The sequence below is a fragment of the Prosopis cineraria genome, unplaced genomic scaffold, assembly GCF_029017545.1.
Source record: "Prosopis cineraria cultivar Desert tree isolate PC_DT_omini unplaced genomic scaffold, ASM2901754v1 PC1, whole genome shotgun sequence".
In the NCBI taxonomy this organism is placed as follows: Eukaryota; Viridiplantae; Streptophyta; class Magnoliopsida; order Fabales; family Fabaceae; genus Prosopis; species Prosopis cineraria.
In genome coordinates, this window is record NW_026555332.1 from 25,303,835 (window position 1) to 25,329,493 (window position 25,659).

Consider the following 25,659-nt stretch of genomic DNA (forward strand, 5'->3'; position numbering starts at 1 on the left):
CATGATAGCTTTTCTGGATGAACTTCGAACGCGCGCCATTTTCACATTTGATATCCGATTAGGGTGATTCAAGTACCCACGCGAAGCTTATTCAATAAGCTAACTAATGGTACAAGTTTCATTATGATTTGACACCATATGAGAATTTTAGACACTCAGATGCAAAAGTCAGTTTTTTAAAGAAATTTTCAACCATCCAAGTACCCAAAACTCATAACTTATACCGTTAACTCATTGTGAGGCTTGAACCAAGTCCAATAGACCAAAATACACTTGAGTGACCAATGAAACACACAAAAACATACCAAACACAAAATTTGACAACTCAATGGCCATTTTGCCCAATATGGCCAAAATGCACAATTAGCACTACAAACACTATTTGGCCTCTATTGCCATATAATACACTACTAATATATTATCACCACTTAGATAAAATATTTCTTGCACTTGTATTAGTATTTTAGCCCATTACCATAAAAATTACCACATATTCATCTCATATACAATATTAGGCTAAAATACACAACATAGTATAAAATAAGTGCAACCAATCAAAATGATATGCATTCCCAGTTGGCAACATATAATATCATATAACAAGTTTATGTACATCACTCAAACTAAAATTAGGCTTTACAAAGAGTATAGTAGATATGCTAGCCCCTGCCTGATTCCCTCCCTGGCTCAGTCTCACTGGTAGCACCTGTAAAATGATAATCCATGGGGTGAGATAAAAATCTCAGTAACTAAGATAATCTATATTATTGATTATCAAGCCAAGTCATAAACAAGCATTAAAATAAGTAACATAATCACATCATATAATATCACCACAAATTTGCATGCATGATCCCTAACCATTCGGTCCTCCAATACTCTCGACTGAACCAGTAGGCTATTTTACAGAACCAAACCACATGTATGGTCCCCAAGCTCACCATCCATGGTAGGACTACCCAGCTAAGGTGTTCTAAACCACTTCCGAACTACTGTTTCCCCCTATTACAAGTAATTGGGGTGTCGTTACTCCAACACATCATCCTACGGATGCTAAGGAGAATAGTCTCCAACTCCGCACCCTTTTGGGTATTAAGGAGAGTAAGTCTCTAACACCGCACCCATTTTTGGGCACTAAGGAGAGCAAATGCTGTAGCTGGCATCCCGAGGTGCTAGCAATGCCATATGAACTTAATCTTCACTATCTCTACTAGGGTGACCTCCCACCCTCTAATATGCCACATTTTACTACATATCTCTACTTGAATATGTATAAACAACTTTCTAAATAAATATAATAAAACCTTAGCATTTACTTCAAAAATATAGAATTTCATAAAAAAATACTCCACTCATTTTCTAAAATAGATAACCTTTAAGGAATTTATACATATATACTCAACAATTCATAGAAAAACAACTTGAGAATAACTTATACAAGGTAATAAACAATGCAAATTATCTAGTTACCTCAATCCTTTTATTACTAAAAGGGTTACTCGTGGTACTAATTCTCTTTTTGTGTCAAGGTAAGTCTTCTCACACTACAATCTACAACAACAAGTACTATATGTTAATTTTCAATTAACATAAGCACTATTAGTTACCAATAACCTCCCAATTCTCCTACTTCTCACTCAAATTCTCAACAAAGAGGCTTGTTAAGATTAACATTTGTTCACACCATCCCTTTAAGCCTCTTTCTAACTCTATCACAATATAAAACTCAATATCTCAACTTGTTACATTTCAACACCCTATGATCAAGTTGGGGCTTAATCCAAAATTCACCAAACAAGAAAGTAGCTTCCTATTACCATATATCCAAGATCAATAAACCTAAATTAAACCTTTAGAGTCAATAGAAACATTTAAAACATTGACTTATGGCTTAATCTAATCAGACCAAATTCTCACTCTTCCAAATCTCATGAAAATGAGATGAAAAGGTAGAGGAGAAGGGTAGGAAACTTACCTAAGAGTTTGGAGACTCAAATAATCTTCGAAATCCTTCTAAATTGATGTCCTAGCAGTGCCTAAAGTTTCCCCCTTCATGCTCTAGGTTTTCTACCCCAAAAACTGTCCATTTCTGATGATTCCTAAAATTTTGAGTTGCCTGCTGTGTCGTGCGTCATAGCGCACGCCACGCAAGCTGCGACTCACGACGCAGTGAGCAACAACTTGATTTTTCTCCCCTCGATGCCTCTCAACTTGATTCGAATTTTATCCTATCTCAATTTAGAGCCAAATATGACCCAAAAATCCAATTATCCACCCAAAAACATAATTAAATAAATTAATCATATTTTTAACTAATTTATTCCTTAATTAATCCATTTTTCCAGATTTAAAGTTTTAGGATGTTACAGGTTCCATTTGATTTCTAAGCTTCTACACATTTTTCATACTCTGATTTGAACTTATTAACTAATGTTTGAGATTTGAAATGTTGAATTTTGGGATTCCATTGTAAATGATTTGAGAAATTCTCTTTTATGAAATTTAACAAGTTTGGTAATCTTCAAGGGACAATCTCTTGATTACCTTAATAGTGGAGCATTGTTTGGTTAAGCAAGGGAGACCTTACAGCTGACAAACAAGTGACTCTTACTCGCATCCTCAATCTCTCTTGTACTTTACAATCTCGAACTCATTGTGCTCAAAACTAAAACCCACTATCAAAATGAGCACCATCGAGAACCCAAAACAATCTCCGTCTAAAACCCACTGCTAGAATAAGGTTCGTCCAGAAAACTAGAACCCACGGCCATGACACTAGCTTAAATGAGCTCAGATTTCCTTCTTCTTCTTCTTCTTTCTTTTTCTCTCATGTACACTGTCTAAAAATCTGAGAGGCTGAATTGAATTTGTGGAATCTAAATCTAATTTATGAAATGTCTGCTTTTAGTGCTCTATTTTGATCTCTGTCACTATCTTTCATTGATTGCTTCGATCTCTACTTTGTTTTGATCACTGAATCTAATTGATTTTTCTGATAGCTGGTCCTTAATGGACAACCAAATACTGAGCTGCATTGAACTAATTTTGTTTTGCTAGTGTTGGTGAACACATTTTAACGTTTAAATTCTCTTATAAATATATTCAAGTCTCTTTAAGTCTGCCTTTACATGTATTTCGATTTAGTTATGTTGTCATGTGGAATTAAAGTTCTTTAGCCTTGGCTATAACTTGTAATTAAGGCATAGTATACTTAAATTGATCTTTAATTTCCAATTCTATGTAGTGAAATATGTCTTCTTGTTAAAGGAAGAAACCTAATGAAAATGTGGGTGGTAGTTCTAGTAGTAAGGTAGATGATAATGTGCGTAGCAAGGGTAAGGTAATTGATATGCCTCCCTCTCAAAAGAATAATGAAAACAAATTACTTGCCTCTATGATGAAATCAATTGCCTTTACAAGTAAGAAACCTATTGCTTGTCTAAGTAAGAAATCTATTGGTTCTAATAATTCTAGTAAAAGAACAAGTTCTAAGAAAGAAGTGAAGCCACTTGTTTTTAAAAAATAAAAAAATTGTACATTTGATGTTTGAAAGTCTTTTTCTAAAATTGTAGTTGATGGGAAAATAAGAGCAAGATGTAATGGTTGTAATAAAGACCTATCAGGATCTGGGGTTGATGGCACATCTTAATTAAGCATGACATCTTAAAAATTGTCTACAACTTGCTAAGTATTATGATATTGGGATGATGATGATGGACAAAGAAGGAAAATTGAGATCTAGAAAACTTAATGATAAAAGTGCGCGAGAGGTTTTATCCATGATGATAATTGAACATGATATGCCTTATTCCATGGTTGAATATAAATGGTTCAAGTATTATTTTTTAATCTTAAATCCTAGTGTTAAGTGCATTACTTGAAAAACAACTGTGTCTAATGTTACAAAAGTCTATCAAGGGTATAAAGAAGTATTGGAGCAAAAATTGTCAAAAGGTGTTGGAAGAATTTGTTTAATATCTAATTGTTGGACTTTTGTAATCTCTGAAGGTTATTTATGCTTGCTGCTCATTTTGTTAATGAAAATTGAAAATTAAATAGTAAAATATTTTCTTTTTGTAAGATGGAGCCTCCACATTCTAGAAAAGAACTAGCTAGAAAAGTTTTTGATTGTTTGATTGATTGGGGGATTACTAAGAAAGTATTTTCTATCACTTTAAATAATGCCTCAACAAATGATAATATACAAGAAATTTTGAAACAAAGGTTAGCTTTGCAAGATAATGGCTTCATTTGTAATAGAAATTTTTTTCATCAAAAGTGTTGGGCCCATATCTTAAATTTAATAGTTCAAAAGGGCTTGAAAGTGATAAGTTTTGCTTTAAACAAAATTGATAGTTCAATTGGCTTGAGGATGGATGTGCCCACTAGATGGATTCTACTTTTGCAATGCTTGATAGTAGATTACAATACTGTCAAGCTTTTACTAGCTTTGCATGTGCTGGTAATAATTTCATTCACTGGCCAACATATGAAGAGTGAAGGAGAGGAGAAGAGATGTGTAGCTTCTTAAGACCATTTGATGTTATGATAAGGTTGATGCCTAGGACATCTTGTCTTACATTGAACTTGTATTTTGCTCAAGTATCAAAAATTTAGATCTTGTTAGATAATAATATGGTAAATGGTGATCCTATGATACAAGAAATGGCTCAAAGAATGAAAGAAAAGTTTGACAAGTATTGGAATGATTATAGTACTATCCTTGCAATTGTAGCTGTGCTTGATCCACAAATGAAAATTCAAATGATACAGTACAGGTATGTAAGGATTGATCCTATAAATTACCCTGCCAAGATTGAGAGTATTCAAAGCAAGTTAAAATATATTTTTAATCAATAAAAAGAGATGGATGTTTTTTCCTCTGATCTTATATCAAGTTCAACAATTCTAATACAAGCAAATAAAGTTCAATTCTCCACTACTTCTAGTGTTTCAGCTTCAAGCATGACTAGCAATGTTAGATGTAAATTTAATTTCATGCTACCATTAATCTTAGTGTTTTAATTTAATTTATTAGTTAGTATTTTATTAAATTTTTACATGTTGCAGGATTGGATTAATTATACAAACATAGGTGTTATGTCCGTTGGAAAGTCTGAGTTAGAATTTTATTTGGATAAGGTAATACTTCAACCCCAAATGTATTGAGATTTAGACGTGCTCAATGAATAGAACACTAATAAGAATAGATTTCCTATCCTTTCAAATATGGTAGTCGATATACTTAGTATTCCTATCACTACAGTGGCAAGTGAATTAACTTTTAGCATTGACTCACGTATTCTTACAAAATATCGAAGCAGTCTTCTTCCTTCTAATTTTCAAGCTCTTATTTGCACTTATAATTGGTTAAGTGGTTTTCAATATGATAGTAATATAAATTTTAAATATATGATTATTTTGTTATATAATTATTAAGTAAAATTTGATTTCATTCAATTATAATTTAAAAGTTTTCCTTTGTTGGCATGTTGCAGATAGTGAAAAAAAAGAGAGGATTGAGGGAGAAGAGGTAGTGCAAGAGAAAAAGGGAGAGGGAGAGGAAGAGGATGAATCACTTAAACTTAATCCACATATGGATTTGTTTGCTATTAAGAGTGCAAATATAGTTTTGGATGGTGATGATGAACAGGAAGAGCCACAGGACCTAGATTTGGTTTAACTTTGATTTATATTGTTGATTATTGTTATGTTTTAACTTTAATGACATGTTGAATGTGTTGTTATTTTGTTGGATTATTTATTTTTGATGTCAAACTAGTTTGATGAACTTGCTTTGTTAGCTTGTATGGTTAAAAAAAATAGTATGGGTGCATGTTGGATTATTACTTTGATGCAATTAGGTGAAATAAAGCATCAAAATCACAACAACAAAAAAGATATACAACACGGGTATTCGAGCCAGCTCAAAGCCTGGAATAATTTAGGCCAGTCTTGTTAATTCAGGCTTATAGAGATAGTTGGCCTGTTCGGGTTTAGGCTTATTTGGGCTTAACCCAAATAGGCTCAACCCGCATGAATTCCTAGCTTTATTTTGAGACCCAAAGCAACCATAGGGCTTGACTTCTTAACTTGTTTAAGATTTAGACTGTTTTAAACCAAGCTGTTTTGATATAATTGGATACTTAGAATTTGAAACGGTTGAACCGTTTCTTCTTTTTACACATATTTTAATAATAATTCTTTAATTTAATTTAAAAATATTAATGTTAGCATTTTCCTGGATTGTTATAGTCAAAATTTTGAGTGCAGGATTTGTTTATTGTCATAATATAAATTAAATTGTAGAGAAAATTGAAATTTTATTTTCTTTAAAAGACAAGTATGGTAAATAAAAAAAATACATATATGAAAATGTTGGGTAATCCACTCTTGGTGGATCAAGCCCAATATAAGCCTATGAGGTTTTATCAGAATATAGTGAAGACTTGGGTCTGAAAGTGTAATATACTTTGGGGTCAATTGTGTGATTTTCCCTCAATTGTTTAAATTAAAGAGCGAATGGTTACTAAAGCACAACACACACATGACGCTGAGGTAAATCCCTTTGGTGTAGGTAGTTTAAGAAGAGAGCCTTAAAAAATATTTCCATTGATCAAAAACTGATTGCTCTCTCTCTGGTTCTCTTTTTTTCTTTATTCCCATCAAATGTGTAGTATCTCACTCCATTACACATAATTAACCAATAAAACTCATTGTAATCAAAGACTTAACTCAAAAAGGTGATCACCAAAGTTTAATTCAAAAGTAAGGGATCCAAAGTTTTTCATAATCACAAAGAGTTTAAAACAATCAAGATCTCTTGTATTAGGTAAAAATAAGTTACAGAAGCATGAGATACCTCGAAGGAGTGAAAGAAAATAAAAATAAGTGAAAACAACTCTTTTAATGTGTGACAAAGCAGCGCGTCATGGCTTGTGCACATTGCATCGCGGCGTGTTGCTCTTTGTGCCATGCACCACAGTGTGTTACATGAATATTCAGTAAATGCTACTGTCATTTGATAGCAGAATTGGGGGAACTTTCGATATGCCCCGATTCTTCATTCAACGTTTGAATGACATGATCTAGGTGTCTATAGAATGCTCTTAACATAAACTAGCTAGTGGTATGGGTTTCACTTCCAATACAAGTCACACTAGAAAGTTGGACACCTAAATGCATTTTAATCACTTTTCACAATTTTCACACAAAATGGGTGTCCAAAACCCTCAACATGTGCTAAAAGCCTTTCCTGACACCTGGACCATGTCTATTGGATCTAGGACTACTAGTAAAACATATCACACACACCAAAACACAAGCATAGCATAATTTTACTCCTTAACCCCATTTTATTGAAAACAGAAGGGGAGGTCAATTGTCATTACTTTATATCCAATTCAATCCAAACATGTTCAAACTATCATTTTTACACTTGCACTAGTATTTTGGCCCTATAAACATATAAAACTCAACATACACAAATACTCAGGGCTTAAAATACAAATCAATCATTTGCAACAACAAAATAGTGCAAGTATAATGGCATGCAACCTAAAATTGGCAATCATATACTATTACACAAATAAATCTAAACTAGAGGCATACAGTAGGAATATGCTAATTCCTAGCTTCTTGAGTCTTCTCCCTCTCAACACCAGAGCTAGAGCTTGAAAAGTATTAAATGAAAGGGATAAGTCTAGCCACTTAGTAACTAAGGTAAAACCTACCTTATGCAGTTATATATCAATTAAAAAAATGAACACATGCATATGAAACCAAAAACTTAAAACATGTTCACACACATATCACAACTCTTGCATTCTCAATAATGACATCTTTGTCTCACATATGCTAGGTACATTGTCACCATATTCTCTGATATGTGACCATGACCCCTTATTCATGCGACTTGCCACAACTCAACATGTGTGACACGTCATATATTTGTATAGGCAATGATCAACCAACCTTATACCTTCCTTATTTTCTCAGACCAAAACCGTGGGCTATAACACTAAATAGGGCTCTATCCATGTGACTAGACTACCCAAGCTCACTAATCTTGAGGTGTGAACCGGCTAAAGATCACATAACTCACTCTCAAACCATAACTTTTCCTATTCTCAAATCTCTAAGGTGTCTCATACCCTAAACTATTCTTCTTGTTCAACTAGTGGAGATAGCTAGGTTCTAGTCTCTCAACAAACTATGAGATAGTCCCTCGACAAACTGTGGGATAAGATCATACCCCCATGTATCAGAGGGTAGCCTAAATACTATATGGATTTTTCTCTACTCCTAATCCCTAGGCGAACTCCTGCCACTGATCATGTCATAATCAATACTCACTCGTTTTCACATTTTCATTTTCATTTGCTTTTACTCATTATCCCAACAATCACGTTGGACTCACGACCGTGTGCTATCTAAGTATGTATTCTCATCATTTTCTTAACATTATTCTCACTTATCTCAAAATCTACTTCTCATTAATGCATAATTACCTCTACACAACATCACATTCATTTTCCAAAAGCATCAACATATTCATAGTTCGAATACTTTCTTGACTTCACATTTTACAGTTTAAGCCAAAAATAGCATTATGCACATTCAAATTTTCATACACTCATTGAAAGTAATACATGGTTTGACATTGAAATTAATCCCATGTATGTAATATTTATAATTCACATTTAACAATCAATTAACATATAACTACCCAAAGTAGGGTTTCCTCAGTTACCTCAAACCTTTGAAAGGTCAAAGATTTACCCTTTAATGTTTTAGCTTTTAAACTTGAATTTTCAAGTCAAGATAGATGTCCAAGAGCCAAAACTACAATCAATCAAATTGAAATTTCATCAACATTACCAACTCAAGCATTAAACCCTCAATCTCGACTTTTAAATTGCCTATTATTCACTCTACATGAGTTTGAGTCTATCCATTAAATTTATTATCTATCTTTAGTCCCCAGTAGCATTAATGAGCCATTAAACTCCCATTAATGGCATCATATTCTTCCAACCACCCATATTAAATACAAATTTTGGATATTAATTGTGCCCAACAACTTAATACACCAAAATTCATTATACCTAGGTTTAGATATTCTAATCTACTCCTATGAACTCCATTAAAGTCAATAAATTCAAACCCAAAAATTATATGGACGGAAAATCATCTTCCATAATCAAACCTTAACTACAAACTCATAAATGTGGAAGAAATGGAAAGATTAATGAGTGTGGTACTTACCTTGGGTGTCTGTAGCCTCTAAAATATTTCCAATGCTGTCTACTAGCAAACCCTAGCAGAGCTTAGCAAACTTCTTCTAGTTTCTCTTTTTTTACTCTCTATTTCTCTCTTATTTTAATGATTGATATTTGTAGACAAAGACCATGCGCCACGGCACATGGCACAGAGAGGTCCTCCTTCACATCTAAAGTGTCTGTGCACCGTGGCAAATGATCTCTATGTTGTAGCGTGTGGCACAGCAACATCGCTCTTTATTTTTCTTTTCCTTTTGATGCTCGAGTGGCCCAACTTAATACCAAACCCACAATTTAGGCTAAAATGCAATTAAATATGCTTATTAGACCTCTTTGACTACACACCACCTCAACTTACTTAATTTAATTAGGTTTAATTAATCAGGAGATTAAAATTGGGATGTTATGAAGTGCATTTACAGTGAAACTAGAATTGAGTTCAAGCCCTTGACTCCGTTCCCAAATTTTATATCTATACGACTACTTTTAGGTATATTGATCACTCTAGCAAGTGTATGAGATCACAGTAATAAATTACCTAGAGTATTTCAGGTGTCAACTCCAAAAGGAAGTTATACTTTTACTAATTTAAATAATTAATGGTTCAAGAAAAATAGATAAAATGGATAATTTTGATAAAAATCTAAAAAATAACAATAAATTAAGAAAACAATGATGATGAAAATACAACCACTTAAAGCATTAGGGTTTATGATTCACCCTATAGGTTGCTAGTTTCTACCCTTTGAGTTTACTCTAATCAATTGTAGTAACAATTATTCTTAAAGTGTCTTAATATTATTCTAAATTATTAGTCCCTTTTTAATTAGTATTGAATTCGTTTCCACAATACTGAAGCAACTAATCAAACCATAAAGCTATAGTTTAAGTCACCACAAATTTCTAGAACTATCCCTAGCCTAGTTATTTATGTCTATTTCTCTAGATCTAGGTTCCTTCTTCACCTCCCAATCCATCAAGATTACCTATAGATTTGATTAAATAGTGGGCAGTCATTAAATCAATATGAAGAATAAGAGAAATAAATATAATTAGAAAAAAATATTCATAAATATAAATTCAAAGAGTCAAAACAAAGAAAATAGAAAACTAGCTTCCCAATTAGGATATATCCCTACCCTAACTGGGTAATTTAAAAACACATAATAAAATCAAATAACATTATTCTAAAATCCCTAATCATGAAAAATGATCACATAGAAAATTAAGGAGTAGAAAAAAATAATTATGAATTGTAGAACTCTTCAACGATCTCGCTTTTAGCCTTCAGAATGCTTCTACGAGCTTCAAATATTTCGGAGAAAATTTTTGAGGTACTCAGATAAGTAATTGAATGTCTTTTCTCTTCATGAAAGAGAATATTTATAGTTAAAATAAAGGCTTATCCTCTTTTTTCCTAATTGATGTGGGACTCTAATATATATATATATATATATATCTATATATCTATATATTTCTTTGACCTTTTTCCCATAAAATCCTCTTTCGAAATGTGTGATTGCCTCTCTCTCCAAACAAATACATGTGACATTGTGCTTCCTTGAATTAGACATGAGATTTTGTAGCATTATTCCTTCTCTCTCTCCATGTTTGTGTATATATTATTTTCTTTCATTTTCTTACTTTATTTAATCTATTATTTTCTTGCAAAATATAAAAAAAAATATGAGTAGATTTTGTATCAAAATTTCTTTTCATCTTATAATTAAGTGATGAGAGAAAAATATATAAATATTAATTAAACAGATATGAAATTTTAATAAATATAATCAAATCCAAATCAAAATCTATACCTATTTAATTATAAAATATGCACTTATCATATATGTCTTCCTCCTCCAAATATTTACAGAAAAAATGAGAAAAATTAATACTTAATATGTTATAGCTAAACAACTTTGAATTAAAGATAGTATTGTCAATATTTTTAATATTTTATTTTTGCACATATATATATATATATATATATATGTACGTGAATATTATTTTTTTATTTAATTGTTATACCATTAATTTGACCACCATATGATATTTAATTGTTATACCATTAGTTTGACCACCATGACCAGTTAAATCATGAAAACCATAACTTGCTAACTTTTATAATTTATCATCCATTCCCCATTTTTTAAAAACGTTGATATAAACAAAAAAAAAATTCATTCTTTAAAACTGTGTGTGTGAAATTCAAATCATCCTGGTAAAATATAAGAAGTTGTTCAAATGGTTATAGCATTTGTAACTCTTATATTACATGACTTTGTGGTGGGTTGAAAAATCCTCCTTGCAATGTAAGAACCTCGTTTCCATTGAACTATGTAACATGCATTAATCCTTGTGAACTCACTCCCAAAAATTTTGCAGCAACAAATACACACACATGTGTGTGTCTGTGTATATATTATTTAAATCTTCTGTTATGTTTTGCAAGCCTAACCCACTGATGACAGGCCACCTTACTGTGTTAATGTTAAGTTCACTCTACAGCTGCGTGCCGCGTATTTTGGTGCGAGACCATAACTTCAAAATATGGCAATTCAAAGTCAGACATAAATATTTATAACTCACACTTACTCTCTGAATCGAATCAAAAATATCCAGCTAGCTCAATATCTAACAACCATTAGGTAAGCCTAAGCTATCTCTCAACGTATTAATTCCCTTCAATCTCAAGCCTAAGCCATATTAATAATATTTCTGATCTTCAGAAACAGCTCATGATACTCAAAACTCATCACTGCAATGAGGCTTCTTGTAATTCTCCCAGTTCTGTCTCTTCTTGTTCTCTTCTTCTCTTACCATGCAGGTATATATATACACATTTATATGAGAGTTCTCTCTTATGTTAACTTTGCTGATGCTTTTTCGCGTGCGCTTTTAATTTATATATGTGTGATTAATTTGTTAAGGTTTTGTGGTCAATTTAGGGGCTTATGATCCTTTGGATCCAAATGGAAATATAACGATCAAATGGGATGTCATGTCTTGGACCCCTGATGGGTATGTGGTAAGTACTTCAAAATAACATTTAGAAAGACGGAGATTTATGCAAATAGATCCAAATTCGAATGTGTGTGTGTGTGTGTGTGTGTTTTAATTTGCGTGAAATTTACTCAAGAGTCAGCTAGCATTTTCCTCTTTTCTGGGGATTCTTGCAGAAATTGCCAGGTTCAGAGTTGAGAATAACAGGAATTTTGCCTGTATGTAATATGTATGATGGAGATTTTTTATATGTCTATTTAGTAAAAGGAGATGAAATTAACCATAAGAGAGTAAAAAAGTTATTTAATATTTGGATAATTATTCAAATCCATTAGCTTCAAGTTCAAGTTATATGACTGTCTACATTTGATTGTATATATATATATATATATATTTACGTAGTATATCATTTAAAAATACCAAAAGTATAAAATACAAATCAAATAGAACAACTGAAAGGTTCTCCAAATTTCTTCTTTATTTACCCTTTTCCGTTATCTTCATTTCTTCAGAGATCCTTTTATCATCATCTAGTCACTTAAAATGATCCAGGAAATTCACTCCCATCTAATTAATGAATGAGACCCTATAATTAATTTTCTAATTTGCAAAAAATGAGCATAAACATCTCAGTCATACTTTTAAAAACATCATATGCAAGAGAGGTTTTTCTTTAGGTGCAGAACAAAACAAATGAGGAGAGTAAGAGAGCTTACTGGTGAGTCTCACATGTTAGTTGGGACTTGCCATAACTAACTCTCTCTCTCTCTCTCTCTCTCTCTCTCTCTCTCTCTCTCTATCTATCTATCTATCTATCTATCTATCTATCTATCTATCTTTCCACTTGAATCCAAGGTTTAATTAAGTTTATAAGTCATTTTATTTTATTATATACTTCCCCTAGTCTAAAGTATAAATATTCTCTTTCAACTAATCTTAATCCAAAATATAAGCAATTTAGTAGTTTTATAAATTATCCTCCCCATTTTAGCCATTACACTTATTAACTTATATTCTTGTATAAATTTATGACCTTCTTCTTACTCATCATTTTTTAATATATCTTCTCACTCGTCATTGGTAATTATATTAGAATCAAAGGTAAAAAGGGAAAATAATAAATATTTTCATGAGAATAAGAGTTTTTTTAACATATGGACTATTGTTGTTAGACTAGAGGGAGTATTATTTATTAAGCCTTAATTTTACCTGGTGCAATACTTCTTACATCAACTTAGTCCACCTATGGTTGAAGATCCTATCAAAGTTTATATACTGACATGAACTTGCAAATGAAGGATCCTTAGATCCGTCCCAGAAGTGAAGGCCACACCACATCTTAATATAAAACATCAAAACTATTCGAATTTAAGGATCCGCTCATATTTTGGCATCCTAACAAATTTATATACTGACACGTGAACTTGGGAATGATGAAACAGGCAACGGTGACAATGCACAACTTCCAAATGTACCGTCACATAATGAACCCAGGCTGGACGTTAGCGTGGTCATGGGCGAAGAAGGAAGTGATTTGGTCCATGGTGGGGGCTCAGACGACAGAGCAAGGAGACTGTTCCAAGTTCAAAGGAAACGTCCCTCATTGCTGCAAGAAGACCCCCACAGTGGTGGACCTGCTTCCTGGGGTACCCTACAACCAGCAATTCACTAACTGCTGTAAAGGTGGGGTCGTCCCAGCGTGGGGCCAGGACCCTGCTGGGGCCCTCTCTTCTTTCCAGATCAGCGTTGGACAGGCTGGCACCTCTAATAAGACTGTCAAGCTTCCTAAGAACTTCACTCTCCTTGCTCCTGGTCCTGGTTACACTTGTGGCCCTGCTAAGGTTGTTCCTTCCACTGTGTTTCTTACTCCTGACAAGCGTCGCAAGACCCAAGCACTCAGTAAGTTTGCTTCTCAGTTTTTAACATGGTACTGAAAATCACTTTATTGGTTCAAAGGTTCAAAATCAAAATCATAGTCAAACTGTGATTAGACTGGTAGTTTGATCCGGATTTCAATATTATGGTTTATACACTATCTTCTATTATCAAGTAGATCTAGAGTCTATGTCCTGCATGGAGCTTGAGGTTGGAAATTTCATTGTTTATGACTCTGTGAATAGCACATCAGATGTTTCATGGAAAAAAATGATAGTTCAAAGATTCGCAGCTCAAAGTATTAAGTATCACGCGTGATCAAAATTCATCTTTACAGATTGTTGAAATAAGTTACAGATGGTGTTTTTTGAAGTTACAACATATTCCCTGAAGTTATAATGTAGTCTGGTTTTTCTTTAGAGTGATCAGAATTTTCCGAAGGGTTGTATAACAGTACAGGCGTGTCATGTTCTCACGTTCTAAGCCGTATGTGAAAGACAAATAATTAAGGATCATATAAAAATCAGAACCCCTCTCAAAGATCATAGAAATAAATTACTACTGATATTTTGTAAGAATTTCAATTCATCTATAATCTGTTCAGGCCAAAAAATATCATCTATAAACTCTGTAAAATTATAAGTTATAACCAGGTCTATTTAATGTCAAAACATAGTCATGTGGCTAATATAATTGATTTTCGTAACTGTAGAAACATTGCTATCACTGTAGGAAATAACAATGTCCAATACATTTATACATACATACATATTATATTATCCCTCTCATGTTTTTATTGCAGTGACATGGAATGTAACCTGCACTTACTCACAATTCCTGGCGAGAAAGAACCCCAGTTGTTGTGTGTCTTTGTCATCATTTTACAACGAAACGATCACGCCATGTACAGCCTGTGCTTGTGGCTGTCAGAACAAGAAGAACTGTGTCAAGTATAAATTATCAAATCTCACAAACAGTTATCACACACACACACACACACACACACACACAATTTCCCACTAATAATTATCTAATTATTCACTTGGGTTTTTTTCTTTTGTGTTTCATTTGTTGCAACATAGGAGTGACTCCAAGTTTCGAAACGATAAAGGGGTTCACACTCAAAAGAAAGACAATGACCAGTTGTTACAGTGCACTCATCACATGTGCCCTATCAGAGTACATTGGCACGTGAAGCTAAACTATAAAGACTATTGGCGAGTCAAGATCGCCATAACAAATTTCAATTACAAGATGAATTATTCACTTTGGACTCTCGCTGTGCAGCATCCAAATCTCAACAATGTCACACAGGTCTTCAGCTTCGATTACAAGCCCCTCGTTCCCTACAAGTCTGTCAGTAAGTATCAAATAAGCCTATCGTTCTGCAATTCTTTCTTTCAAACAAAGCATTGATAATCGGATCAATCATTAAACTAGTCAAAAACACTAGTTCAAGGGTTAATGGTCAAAATTATAATCCAATCATGATCAAATTAGTTGTAAATAAAGTATTTTATTAAGCGAGTTAAGACACTGATTTAATAATTTACTGATTCAACTGAGTTGGTTAACTCGAATTTTCATATTATACTTCTAAAAGTAAGTTCATGTTTGGATACCCAATTTAATTAATTTTAAATATCAAAACCATAGTTTTGTGAAAAATATATATCCAAAATATTGCTGTTATATGATAAAATTAATTATGAACTCAAAACTATGGTTTGTTTAAAACATATCCAAACATGCACCTTTCATACATGTTAAAATCAATTATAAATTTAGAACCATGATTTTTTTTAAGATACTCAAATACTTTTATACATGTCAAAATCAATTATAAACACAACCATGATTTATAAAATAGAGTTTATATGGTTTTTGGATAAATTTTTAAGAAAGTATGATTGAAAAATTGAATGAGCTTGTGAGATAACAATGGTTTTGGATTAATAATTGATTTTGACATGTATAAAAATGTTTGGATATTTTTAAAAATCCTCTAGTTTTGAGTTTATAATTAATTTTAATATGTAATTGGGTGTTTGGATATATTTTTACAAAACCATGATTTTACTTTATGTTCAGTTCTTCTTTTTCAACTTTACTTTTCAATTTTGCTTAAAATTGATTTATAAATCAATTATACCACATAACATAATCAATCATATTCAAAACAAATTATATTAATCAATTTTTTTCATAATCATTTTTTTCCAACGAAAATATCACAAAGAAATGGATTATATATACTGGTTTTGTTTTGCAGATGATACAGCTATGTTCTATGGCATGAAGTATTATAATGATCTGTTAATGGAAGCTGGGCCATCCGGGAATGTTCAATCTGAAGTGCTCATGAGGAAAAACAAGAAAACTTTCACCCTCAAGCAGGGTTGGGCATTCCCTCACAAGGTTTACTTCAATGGTGATGAGTGCATGTTGCCACCACCTGATACTTACCCGTTTCTTCCTAATTCTGCTAATTCTCTCAAAAACCTCCTCACCTTCTCACTGTTCATCTTGTCATTCTTGTTCTTCTTATTTGTCTGATGAATTTTTGTACATGTTTGGCGAAAATTTCAAGTCAAGAATGAATTTCTTGACTTTGATATACTAAAAAGTGCACTTTACTTGGTTTGGATGGAGAGAAAGGTAAAAAGTGAGAAGAAAATAGATGTGAGAGAAAACTAAGAGGAGAAATTTCTAAAAATAGTAATTTTTTTTATTACTTTTACGAATTTATATACGTCCTTATGTGTAAAAGAGTGCTTATATATATATATAGAAGAAGATGATGATAATGCAATAACAGGTGGAAAAAATTTTGAGTTCCTTGAGAAGGATTGAACCAGAATCATGCTTATGTATGCATTTGGTGATGTATAAAAAGCTTAAAAAAAATGCTGTGCGTATATATATAGCTCACTATGTAAAGGATTGTCGGTCTCATGACTTGCTGTTTTTGCAATGAGATGATAAATTCAATCTCTTTTTTCTTGATATGTTCCTTTTTAAATGACATTGATGTTGGAGATTGTCTTTAAGTCAATCAAGTAAATGAAGCCATTATATTTGATTTGATTTAATAAAAGAAAATTTATCAAATTTTTATTATATTGTTTTGCACGTGTTCTTTATAATAAGGATCCATGAATGATTAAATAATCATTCCAAATGTCTCTAGTCAATTATTATGATGGGAATAATAATGAAATAAGACTAGTATATGATTTGATTGATGATTATATGATGATCATGTATGTAAATACAAATCACAATCATAGGCACTTGTTACAATCCAAGGTTCTAGACTGACCCATTATGAGATAACTGCATGGACTGGGTCATAAGCATATCTTATTATAGCTATATCGTTGAGCTCTTAGACTTAAGATTACCATAGATTCCTACATGAGGAGCATCATAAAGATCATAATTGAATATAGTGGGATCCATGCGAAAGAAAATAAGTTATCAAAATGAAATTTGTCCCTTTCATTATGAGAGAGATATTTTTGGGCCTCTCGATGAGTAAGACTAAGAAATGCATGGCCATGCTCAAATGAAATGAATTTCATTTGTCTTGCCAATTTATTCGGAGATAAAAAAAGCATGGTTAAGCAATATGAGGGTGACATCTCCATGTCTCGTCATGCTTTATACGACCAAAGCAAATTGACGAAGTTGTAAGATTCGTTATATCGAATCTTCAATATTCAAATAATTTGGGTAGTCATAATATCTTAATTACTTACTAGCAATTGTTTATGATGAAAAAGAAATGGCAAGTGAACATAAGGGAAAGAGTGGTGTAATAAAATAATATAAGTTGGAAGAACTAAGGATGAATGCAGCAAACAAACAAAAAAATCAGATTGCAAAATTTAAGAAACTGATACCAAACTTTGTAATGCCCATTTGACATTATGGTTTAACACTCTATTTCCTTGTTATATTATTACACCTAAAACTAATCAATATAGAAAGATCACGGTCCATACAAAAACTTTTGGAAAACCATTTAACATTGTTTAAAATTCCATTCTAGCCCAATAGAAGCATGGGAACTACTTAATATAGAAGGACTGGGATCCCTACAAAAACTTTTGGAAAACCATTTAACATTGTTTAAAATTCCCATTCCAGCCTAGTGGAAGTATAGGAACTGCATATATAGCAAACAAAAAGATGATCGAAGTAAAATGGCAATTTTAGGTTAAACTGGGCCATATATCGTGGCATGTGGCACATGCACTGCGGCATGTGGTATAGAGCCAACACCTCTCATTCTGTGACATGCATTGCAACATGTGCATTAGTACTACGGTGCACATATCAAATAGAATATCTGATACGAACTTCTAGCATGTGTTGTTTTCACATACAGTGTCTAATTAGTGTGATTTAAATACCCACACGAAACTTATTTCAAAATCTAACTAATAACACTAGTTTCATTTTAATCCAATATTTCATTTAAAAATTGAACACTCATGCAAAATGATCATTTTAAGTCATTTTTACTCACTTGAGCACCCTAACTATGAACCATGTAATATTCACCTTGACATTACCAGAACAACACTTTAACACACCATTGTGATAATCAAGATTAATTAAAATTCTTAAATAAAGTCATCACAACCCAAGGGTTTTGAAATAAATAGTTTAAAATATTAGAATCCTAAGAAAATCCTTTTTAAAAAGCCATTTGAGCTCGATGTTAGAAATTGTATCTTAGGGTCAATTATTATACGATGCATATTGTTATTTAATGAATTTCTCTTTTGTTATCATATTAATTGCATGTTCACTATGATAACTATATCCTTGGACAAACTATAGTAATTGTCTTAAATGTCCCTGATCAGTCATGTATGAGGGATCATAGATGAAACAAGGCTAATATGACTCTAATTAATTATAGAGATATAAATCAAAGTCATAGACACTTGAAAGAGTACAAGGTGCTGGACCGACTCGCTATGAGAAAGCTGTATGATACAAATCATAAGCTTATCTCATATGTAACCACATCACTAAGCTCTTTGACCCGAGATCATCACTGATTCCTACATGATGACTACTAAACTTTAACCTATTCAAAAATCACCTTCGACCGGGTGATCATAAAGGTTATAATTGAGTTTAGTGATATTCATGCAGAGGAATATGAGTGGTTAAGATAAAATTTATCCCTTACATTAACCGAGAGATATTACTAGGCTGCTCGATGAGTAAGACTGAGAAAATTTATGGTTATACTACAATGAAAAGTATTTTTTCATTACTACAGTCAGTCTACTTAGGGATCGAAAAAGCAATGGTCAGGTAAAGAAGAATGACAATTCCATGTCTCATACTTGACTTAAATATCGTGTGACAAAAAGGATGTAATAAGGTTACATAATAGGTTATATTGGATCATCGATCCTCATATGAATTGGATAATTGCAATGTCTTGCTAGAAGCTATGACAAGCCCTAAATCATATCAAACTTTTTAAAGAAACTAGAATGTAGTTAAATACACCCTAGGTTGTTAAATTCTAAGAGAGCAAGCTTAAGAAATCAAAGAAAATTTATAAAACATTTTCACAAGTTAAAAATAATGTTGGTTTTGAAAAGAAAATTCAAGGTGTAAAGTGTTTTTGATTTCTGAATCTTTTTATAAGAAAGATGTGGAATGAAGCAAAATTGTTTTAACCAAGCAAACAAGTGAGCTTCAAGGTTTGAATCCGCCTTCAATATCATATAATCCTAAGTTTAATTCATTTGGTTTTTGCAACTCATTTGACATTAAGTAAAATGCCTAATTATCATTAGGATTAGGTAATTATGACTTAGACTAAGACACAATTTCTATGAAAATTATGCCAAACAATGACTTGACTCAAGAATTATACATTGCCTTGCCTTGACCATGTTCTAACACTTAGAACCAATCAAGAATTAGGCAATTAACTTCAATTTAAGACCTAAATAGAAGCTAAATGGTTCAATTATCACCACAAGGATCGGATAGATTAGCATTTACACAACAATGACTATTGAAGCATAAATTCAAACATATAGTGTACATCATCCAATTAAAGAGTCGAATCATAGCATTTAATTCTCTTAAAAGAATGAAATCAACTAAAGAACTCAACATAACTAGAATTGAATCAACTAGTTGAAAACAACAAAGAAATCAGAGAATCTAGATGTGAATTACAACAGAACTGTAATGCATTAAACTAAGAATACTTAAGTTTAAGTATCATCTCCTTTGAAGAACTTTAAGAAGAATCAGCTACTCATTTCGGTCTTCTCAATAACTGATTGAAGGTAGACGCCTATGAGAGCTTCCATGGCTGAATTCTTGAAGGAGCTGTGGGTGAAAGAGCGTGCAGCTGAATTGAATACCGAGAGGAAGATGAGTGTTCTTGTGTGTGTGAGGTGGTGAGACCAGAGGAGAGCCAGCGATCGTGCGAATTGGAGGAAGATGTGCGATGATTCTGCGACTCAGAGCTCATGAGCGTCAACTTGCGATGGTCTGAAACCTCAGAGGAAAGTGAGCGATGAACCTGTGCGATGACTGGGAAGCTGAAGGAGATGAATCTGTGAATGGCCAAACTGAGAAGATGATCATGTGTGTGTTGGCAGCGAGCTCTGATCCCAGGGGAGAATGAGGAGATTAGTGATCTGTGTGTGGTTGACAATTCAGACTGAGAGAGATGAGCGATAGGCGTGCGTCTCGCGTGACTCCAGGAAGACAATGATGATGCATTCTATTTTTTCCGAAAACCCCCAACGGTCCTCGCGTCCGCATGCCTCTGTTTCTACGTTTTTCCTCCTTGTTGAAAAGTCAGAAAAAACTAATTTAAAATAAAAAAAATACCAAATTAGCCTCTAAATGTTAAAAAAAGCAAAATAAACAAAACTAAATCAACATAATGAAATTGAATCAAATAAAATTTTAAAAATGAGAACAAAAATTATTCAAATAATAAAATTTGTCAAGGAACTAAAATTTCAGATTTAAAACAATTAATTCTAATAAAATATGCAAAATGACCAAAATGTCCCTAATGTCAAAATTGAAAAGTGAGCCAATGATCAAATTTAATGCCAAAACCATGCATATAAGGGCCTAAACTAATAAAATATGGTCACAAATATAAAAAAAGTGTGCAAAATATATGATTAATCAAATTCCTTCACACTTAACTTTTGCAAGCAAAATTTAAACTCAAAAACAATTTGTCAAGGATCCTTAAGTTACAAATCAAAGATCTTTTTACAATAACTTAATAAATGTAATATAGGATGAATGAATTATATATATATATTTGGATATTTATTTGATAAATATATATATATATGAAATATAAAATTTAAAATATAATTATATATAATATATATAATTTATATATTCATATATGTGTGTGTGTGTGTATAATATAATATGTATATGTGATATATATTATATTATATTAGTTTTAAATTTAATTTTATATGATAGATTAAATTTAATAACTAACATGATATGAAAGAATACCATATTAGTTTTATAGTTTGAATTTATAAGATAAATTCAAATTAGATATGATATTATAAATTTTATTTATAAGATAAATTTAACCTAAATTTCGATTGGCTCTTCACGAGGAAGGAAAAAACCCTAATCTATATATAATAGATCTAAGAGGACGTGCAAAAAAAGAGAGCTAGAAAAGTTCTAATGGCCAAATACTTTGAGAGCAACGAAATACCCTAGAGAAAGGAAAACCAACATTTAAGGAAGAATGGACGTTAAGAGCGCTAACATGTTGTTCGAGTTAAAGAGCGTTGTTCGTGTGGATACTGATAGAGAGAGTAGATCTACATTGTTAGCTCTTGAGATTCAAACTCTTGTAAAGAATGCATGTGAAGCACAAGAAAAAAAGTAAATGTTCTTCCCACCTTAAACGATTTTGTTCAGTCCACATCAAGATAGGAAATTTAAAATTTTAATCTTCCGCTGTGCCTCCTTATCCAACACAAAACCATAGTTTAAAAATAAATTATAAAAGGTAGTAGAAGCAAGAAAGTCAAATAACCTATCAAACAAGCTCTAAAAGAAGCATTTCTAATTGCCCAAAAATTGATTCATCCACCATCCGCCATTTGATTTGAGCAATTTAAGCATCCACACATAGCTCTTAGAGTCCTCTAATTATTAGCACTAGTCTCACACCCAATTATTCAGCCATTTAAAAGTTGGACATTCAAATCCAAAATGGTTTGTTTTTAAACCATACCACACACAAAGGTATCTAAACTCACAATCTAGTACCAATAGACTTGGAACCACTTAGACCAACTTAAATAAACCACACATAACCTGATAAACCAATCATATCATAACAACAACCGTATAAACAATTTGGTCATCAAAACTATAACACTTGCCCCGAGTGTTATCCAAAAATCAGATAATTCAAATAAAATAAGTGTGGTTAAGGAGTTAATCCTCCAATTAACTTAAGAAATAAATCATGTAAAACCTTAAAAAAAAATTATAGGTTTTACCTATAGTGCAATGAAGTAAGCTAGACAAAAGTGGAATAAAAAGATGTTGTCATGACAGCATTAAATTGCTGTCATGACAGCCCTCTCGGGCTAACTTCTAGGAGGTGCCGTTCCGTTATTCAACCCCCGATCGAAGTAATTTTAAAGCTCACACATCACATTCAAAGGGTACTATAAGTGTACCAAATTTCAAAAAGATCTAACGGTCGGATTAAAAATTAGACATGTTAAAAGGTTAATTATTTTTGCTGTCATGAAAAGCTATCATGACAGCACCTCCGGACTAACTTTTGGGGTGCACCATTTCATCATCCGACCTCCGATCGGAGCGATTCCAAATCTCACATGTCGCTTTTAAATATTACTATTAGCATACCAAATTTTGAAAAGATCCAACAGATGGATTAAATTTCGTGTATGTTGCAACATTATCAATTGCTGCTGTCATGACAGCAAAATGACAGCACTTTTGCTATCGTGACAGCCCCTCCGAACCAAATTCCGGAGTGTGCCATTTCTCCGTCTGATATCTGATTGACATGATTCTAAAGCCCACATGAAGCTTATAAAATGTTTTACTTGTGACCTAAATTTTTGAGAAATCCAACGATCGGATTAAGATTTGGACACCCGGATGCAAAAGTACTGGTTTTTGGTAAAAACCATTTTCAAAATTGTCCAAATCTCATCCTAGTGATCACAAACTTGTGGGAACACTTTGGACACGTCAAATAGGACTAAAATCACCTGATAGAATATTTTAATGGTAGAAAAACCCTTTATACCAAAATTTGACCACTCGGGTGCCATTTCCCAAAATGGACCCTAAACCCCCAAAATGCACAAATCACACAAGAGTGGCCAAAAACTATTCCAAATATCATATACACATATGAATACACACGCTAAACATTTTCACTTGGCTCAGAGATCTCTATGGGGCCCACGCACCTACTCTCTCTATCCAAGGTATATGTTTGCCCATAACACACTATTTGCAATGCAACCACTTTGCGTTTGCTTGTGGAATCACATATATATCAAAATAAATATTTGCTTGTAGTGAAAACTTGGTCTACTAAATAAATCCATTAAAACCACATACCATAGCCAAGTTTCCTAGCCACAAGTCTACAATCAATTAAAAATTCATACACAAGCCATACAATCCACACATACTCACGCACATATACATAATCATATCCTACTAGCACCCTAATCCTAAATACATTACAATAGATTTGCTCAAAAGAAAGGGGTTGCAGTTCTTTACAATTCACAAACAATCCCTAGCTCTGCTCCTTTCCCCGTCCTCCACTGGTTCCTTCGCCTGGACCTAGAATATTAAAAAGAAAGGGGTGAGACAACCACAGTCTCAGTAAAAGAGAAATCTACATTGATTATTACAAAGCAAGCCATAATCAAATAAGCGAATAATAAATTCAACATAGTATATAATTTAGCCATTTAAAATGCATGAATGCATGACCTAGGCCGGTATGGCCTTTCATGACCAACAGAATGCCCCCTGACACTCTTTAACTCACAGGTAAACCTTATACCTACTTGTACCTCCATAGGCACAAAACATAATCTAAGGCATGATCTAATCCACCGAACTGCCTATGCCCCTTCGACGTGAATCCTGAGCAGTCCAAGCTAACTCCCTCCCAGAGCCAGCCCGACTTACTCTCCATGTGAGGTCTACCTTGGCCTAGGCACTCAACCTCACACTTCATATGTCAGATTTCCTCCCCTACTGAGAGGTGTCAAACACTCAATACACTAACCACTTTAGTGCACTGAGCCCATAATACGTAAGGCAACACTGAGTACTGGCAGTGTGCCATGGAATATCAAAAGTCCACACGTTCTCATTGGTGAACTTCCACCGAAATCATGTCTTTTATTCATATCTATCTTTTCCAAATATTGACCACTTCAACACTCTAAGGTAGTATAACATTATAAATCTTCCTTAAATGGTTCCTTAGCCTATCTAAGGTACCTTACTTAGTTACACTTTCTTAAGTACAACTTCTATTCCTTATGATTAAAATACATGTAAACAAATCTCGTTTCCATAAAAACATTGTTGTTAAACAATTAGAAAACATATTTGCACTATAATCAAAGTAGTACCCTATAACCCCTTATAAAGCACATTTAATCTTTTAAAACATGTAATGCATGATAGCTAGTAATATTTATTCAAAAATAGCTAAAACAAGATAATAAGAAATATAAATTCCCCTGTTACCTCAACCCTTTAGTACCAAAAGGGTTCCTCTTGTACAAAATAGAGCTCGGCTTGTTCCTTAACTTTCGAACAAATTTCACCAATAATTCCTACAACATATAAGTGATCTACATCACTTATCATGTCAAATAGCATTAATGAAGACTATAACTCATACCACACAACTTGGGTCTATGAGCCATAATCCATCCCAATGGTCCATATATTAAACCAACCATTCACATAGTATCACACAACCACCAAAACCATTTATTAGCCATCAGTAGGCTAATTTCCATTTATATAATTTTTAATCAATTAAAAACCTTTACTTAGTGTCACCAACTTTTACCATTAGCCCTTATAATGAAAACCAAACCTTAATTTAGATCTTATTGAGCTCAAATAGAAAAATTATAACTAAATCAATAGGCTTAAACCATTGAGGAGCAAAACCCAATCTCTCAGGGTTTAATTTGTGCCAAAAACACCTCTTTTCATCCAATTATCCACTCAAAATATTAGATCACTATATAGAAACTCAAAACATCCTCCCTAGTATCCAAAGAAACAAAAGCTTACAAGAATAAAGCCTTTGTGATCAAAATCCACAAATTTTCTCTTCTAAAAATTAAGAAAAACAAAGAGGAAGGGAAGAGGATTGAAGTAGGGAATTTACCTATCGCGTAGCCAAGCTCGC

The 25,659-nt window shown here is 32.7% G+C and overlaps 1 protein-coding gene across 1 annotated transcript; it reads left to right on the top strand.

The window, feature by feature from the left end:
• The first annotated feature begins 11,990 nt into the window (after nt 1–11,990).
• Nucleotides 11,991–17,167, top strand: LOC129307037 (COBRA-like protein 4). Its single transcript, XM_054947894.1, has 6 exons — nt 11,991–12,108; nt 12,230–12,309; nt 13,727–14,183; nt 14,962–15,109; nt 15,242–15,519; nt 16,432–17,167. The coding sequence occupies exons 1-6, from the start codon at nt 12,045–12,047 to the stop codon at nt 16,713–16,715; spliced, it is 1,311 nt and encodes a 436-aa protein (XP_054803869.1). The 5' UTR covers nt 11,991–12,044; the 3' UTR covers nt 16,716–17,167.
• Nucleotides 17,168–25,659: the final 8,492 nt, after the last annotated feature.

Excerpts from the sequence above, each read along its gene's own strand:
- LOC129307037 (XM_054947894.1), top strand. The coding sequence starts at position 12,045 with ATGAGGCTTCTTGTAATTCTCCCAGTTCTGTCTCTTCTTGTTCTCTTC. Across the intron at positions 12,310-13,726 it reads GGACCCCTGATGGGTATGTG|GCAACGGTGACAATGCACAA; the intron begins GTAAGTACTTCA and ends ATGATGAAACAG. Across the intron at positions 15,520-16,431 it reads CGTTCCCTACAAGTCTGTCA|ATGATACAGCTATGTTCTAT; the intron begins GTAAGTATCAAA and ends TTTGTTTTGCAG.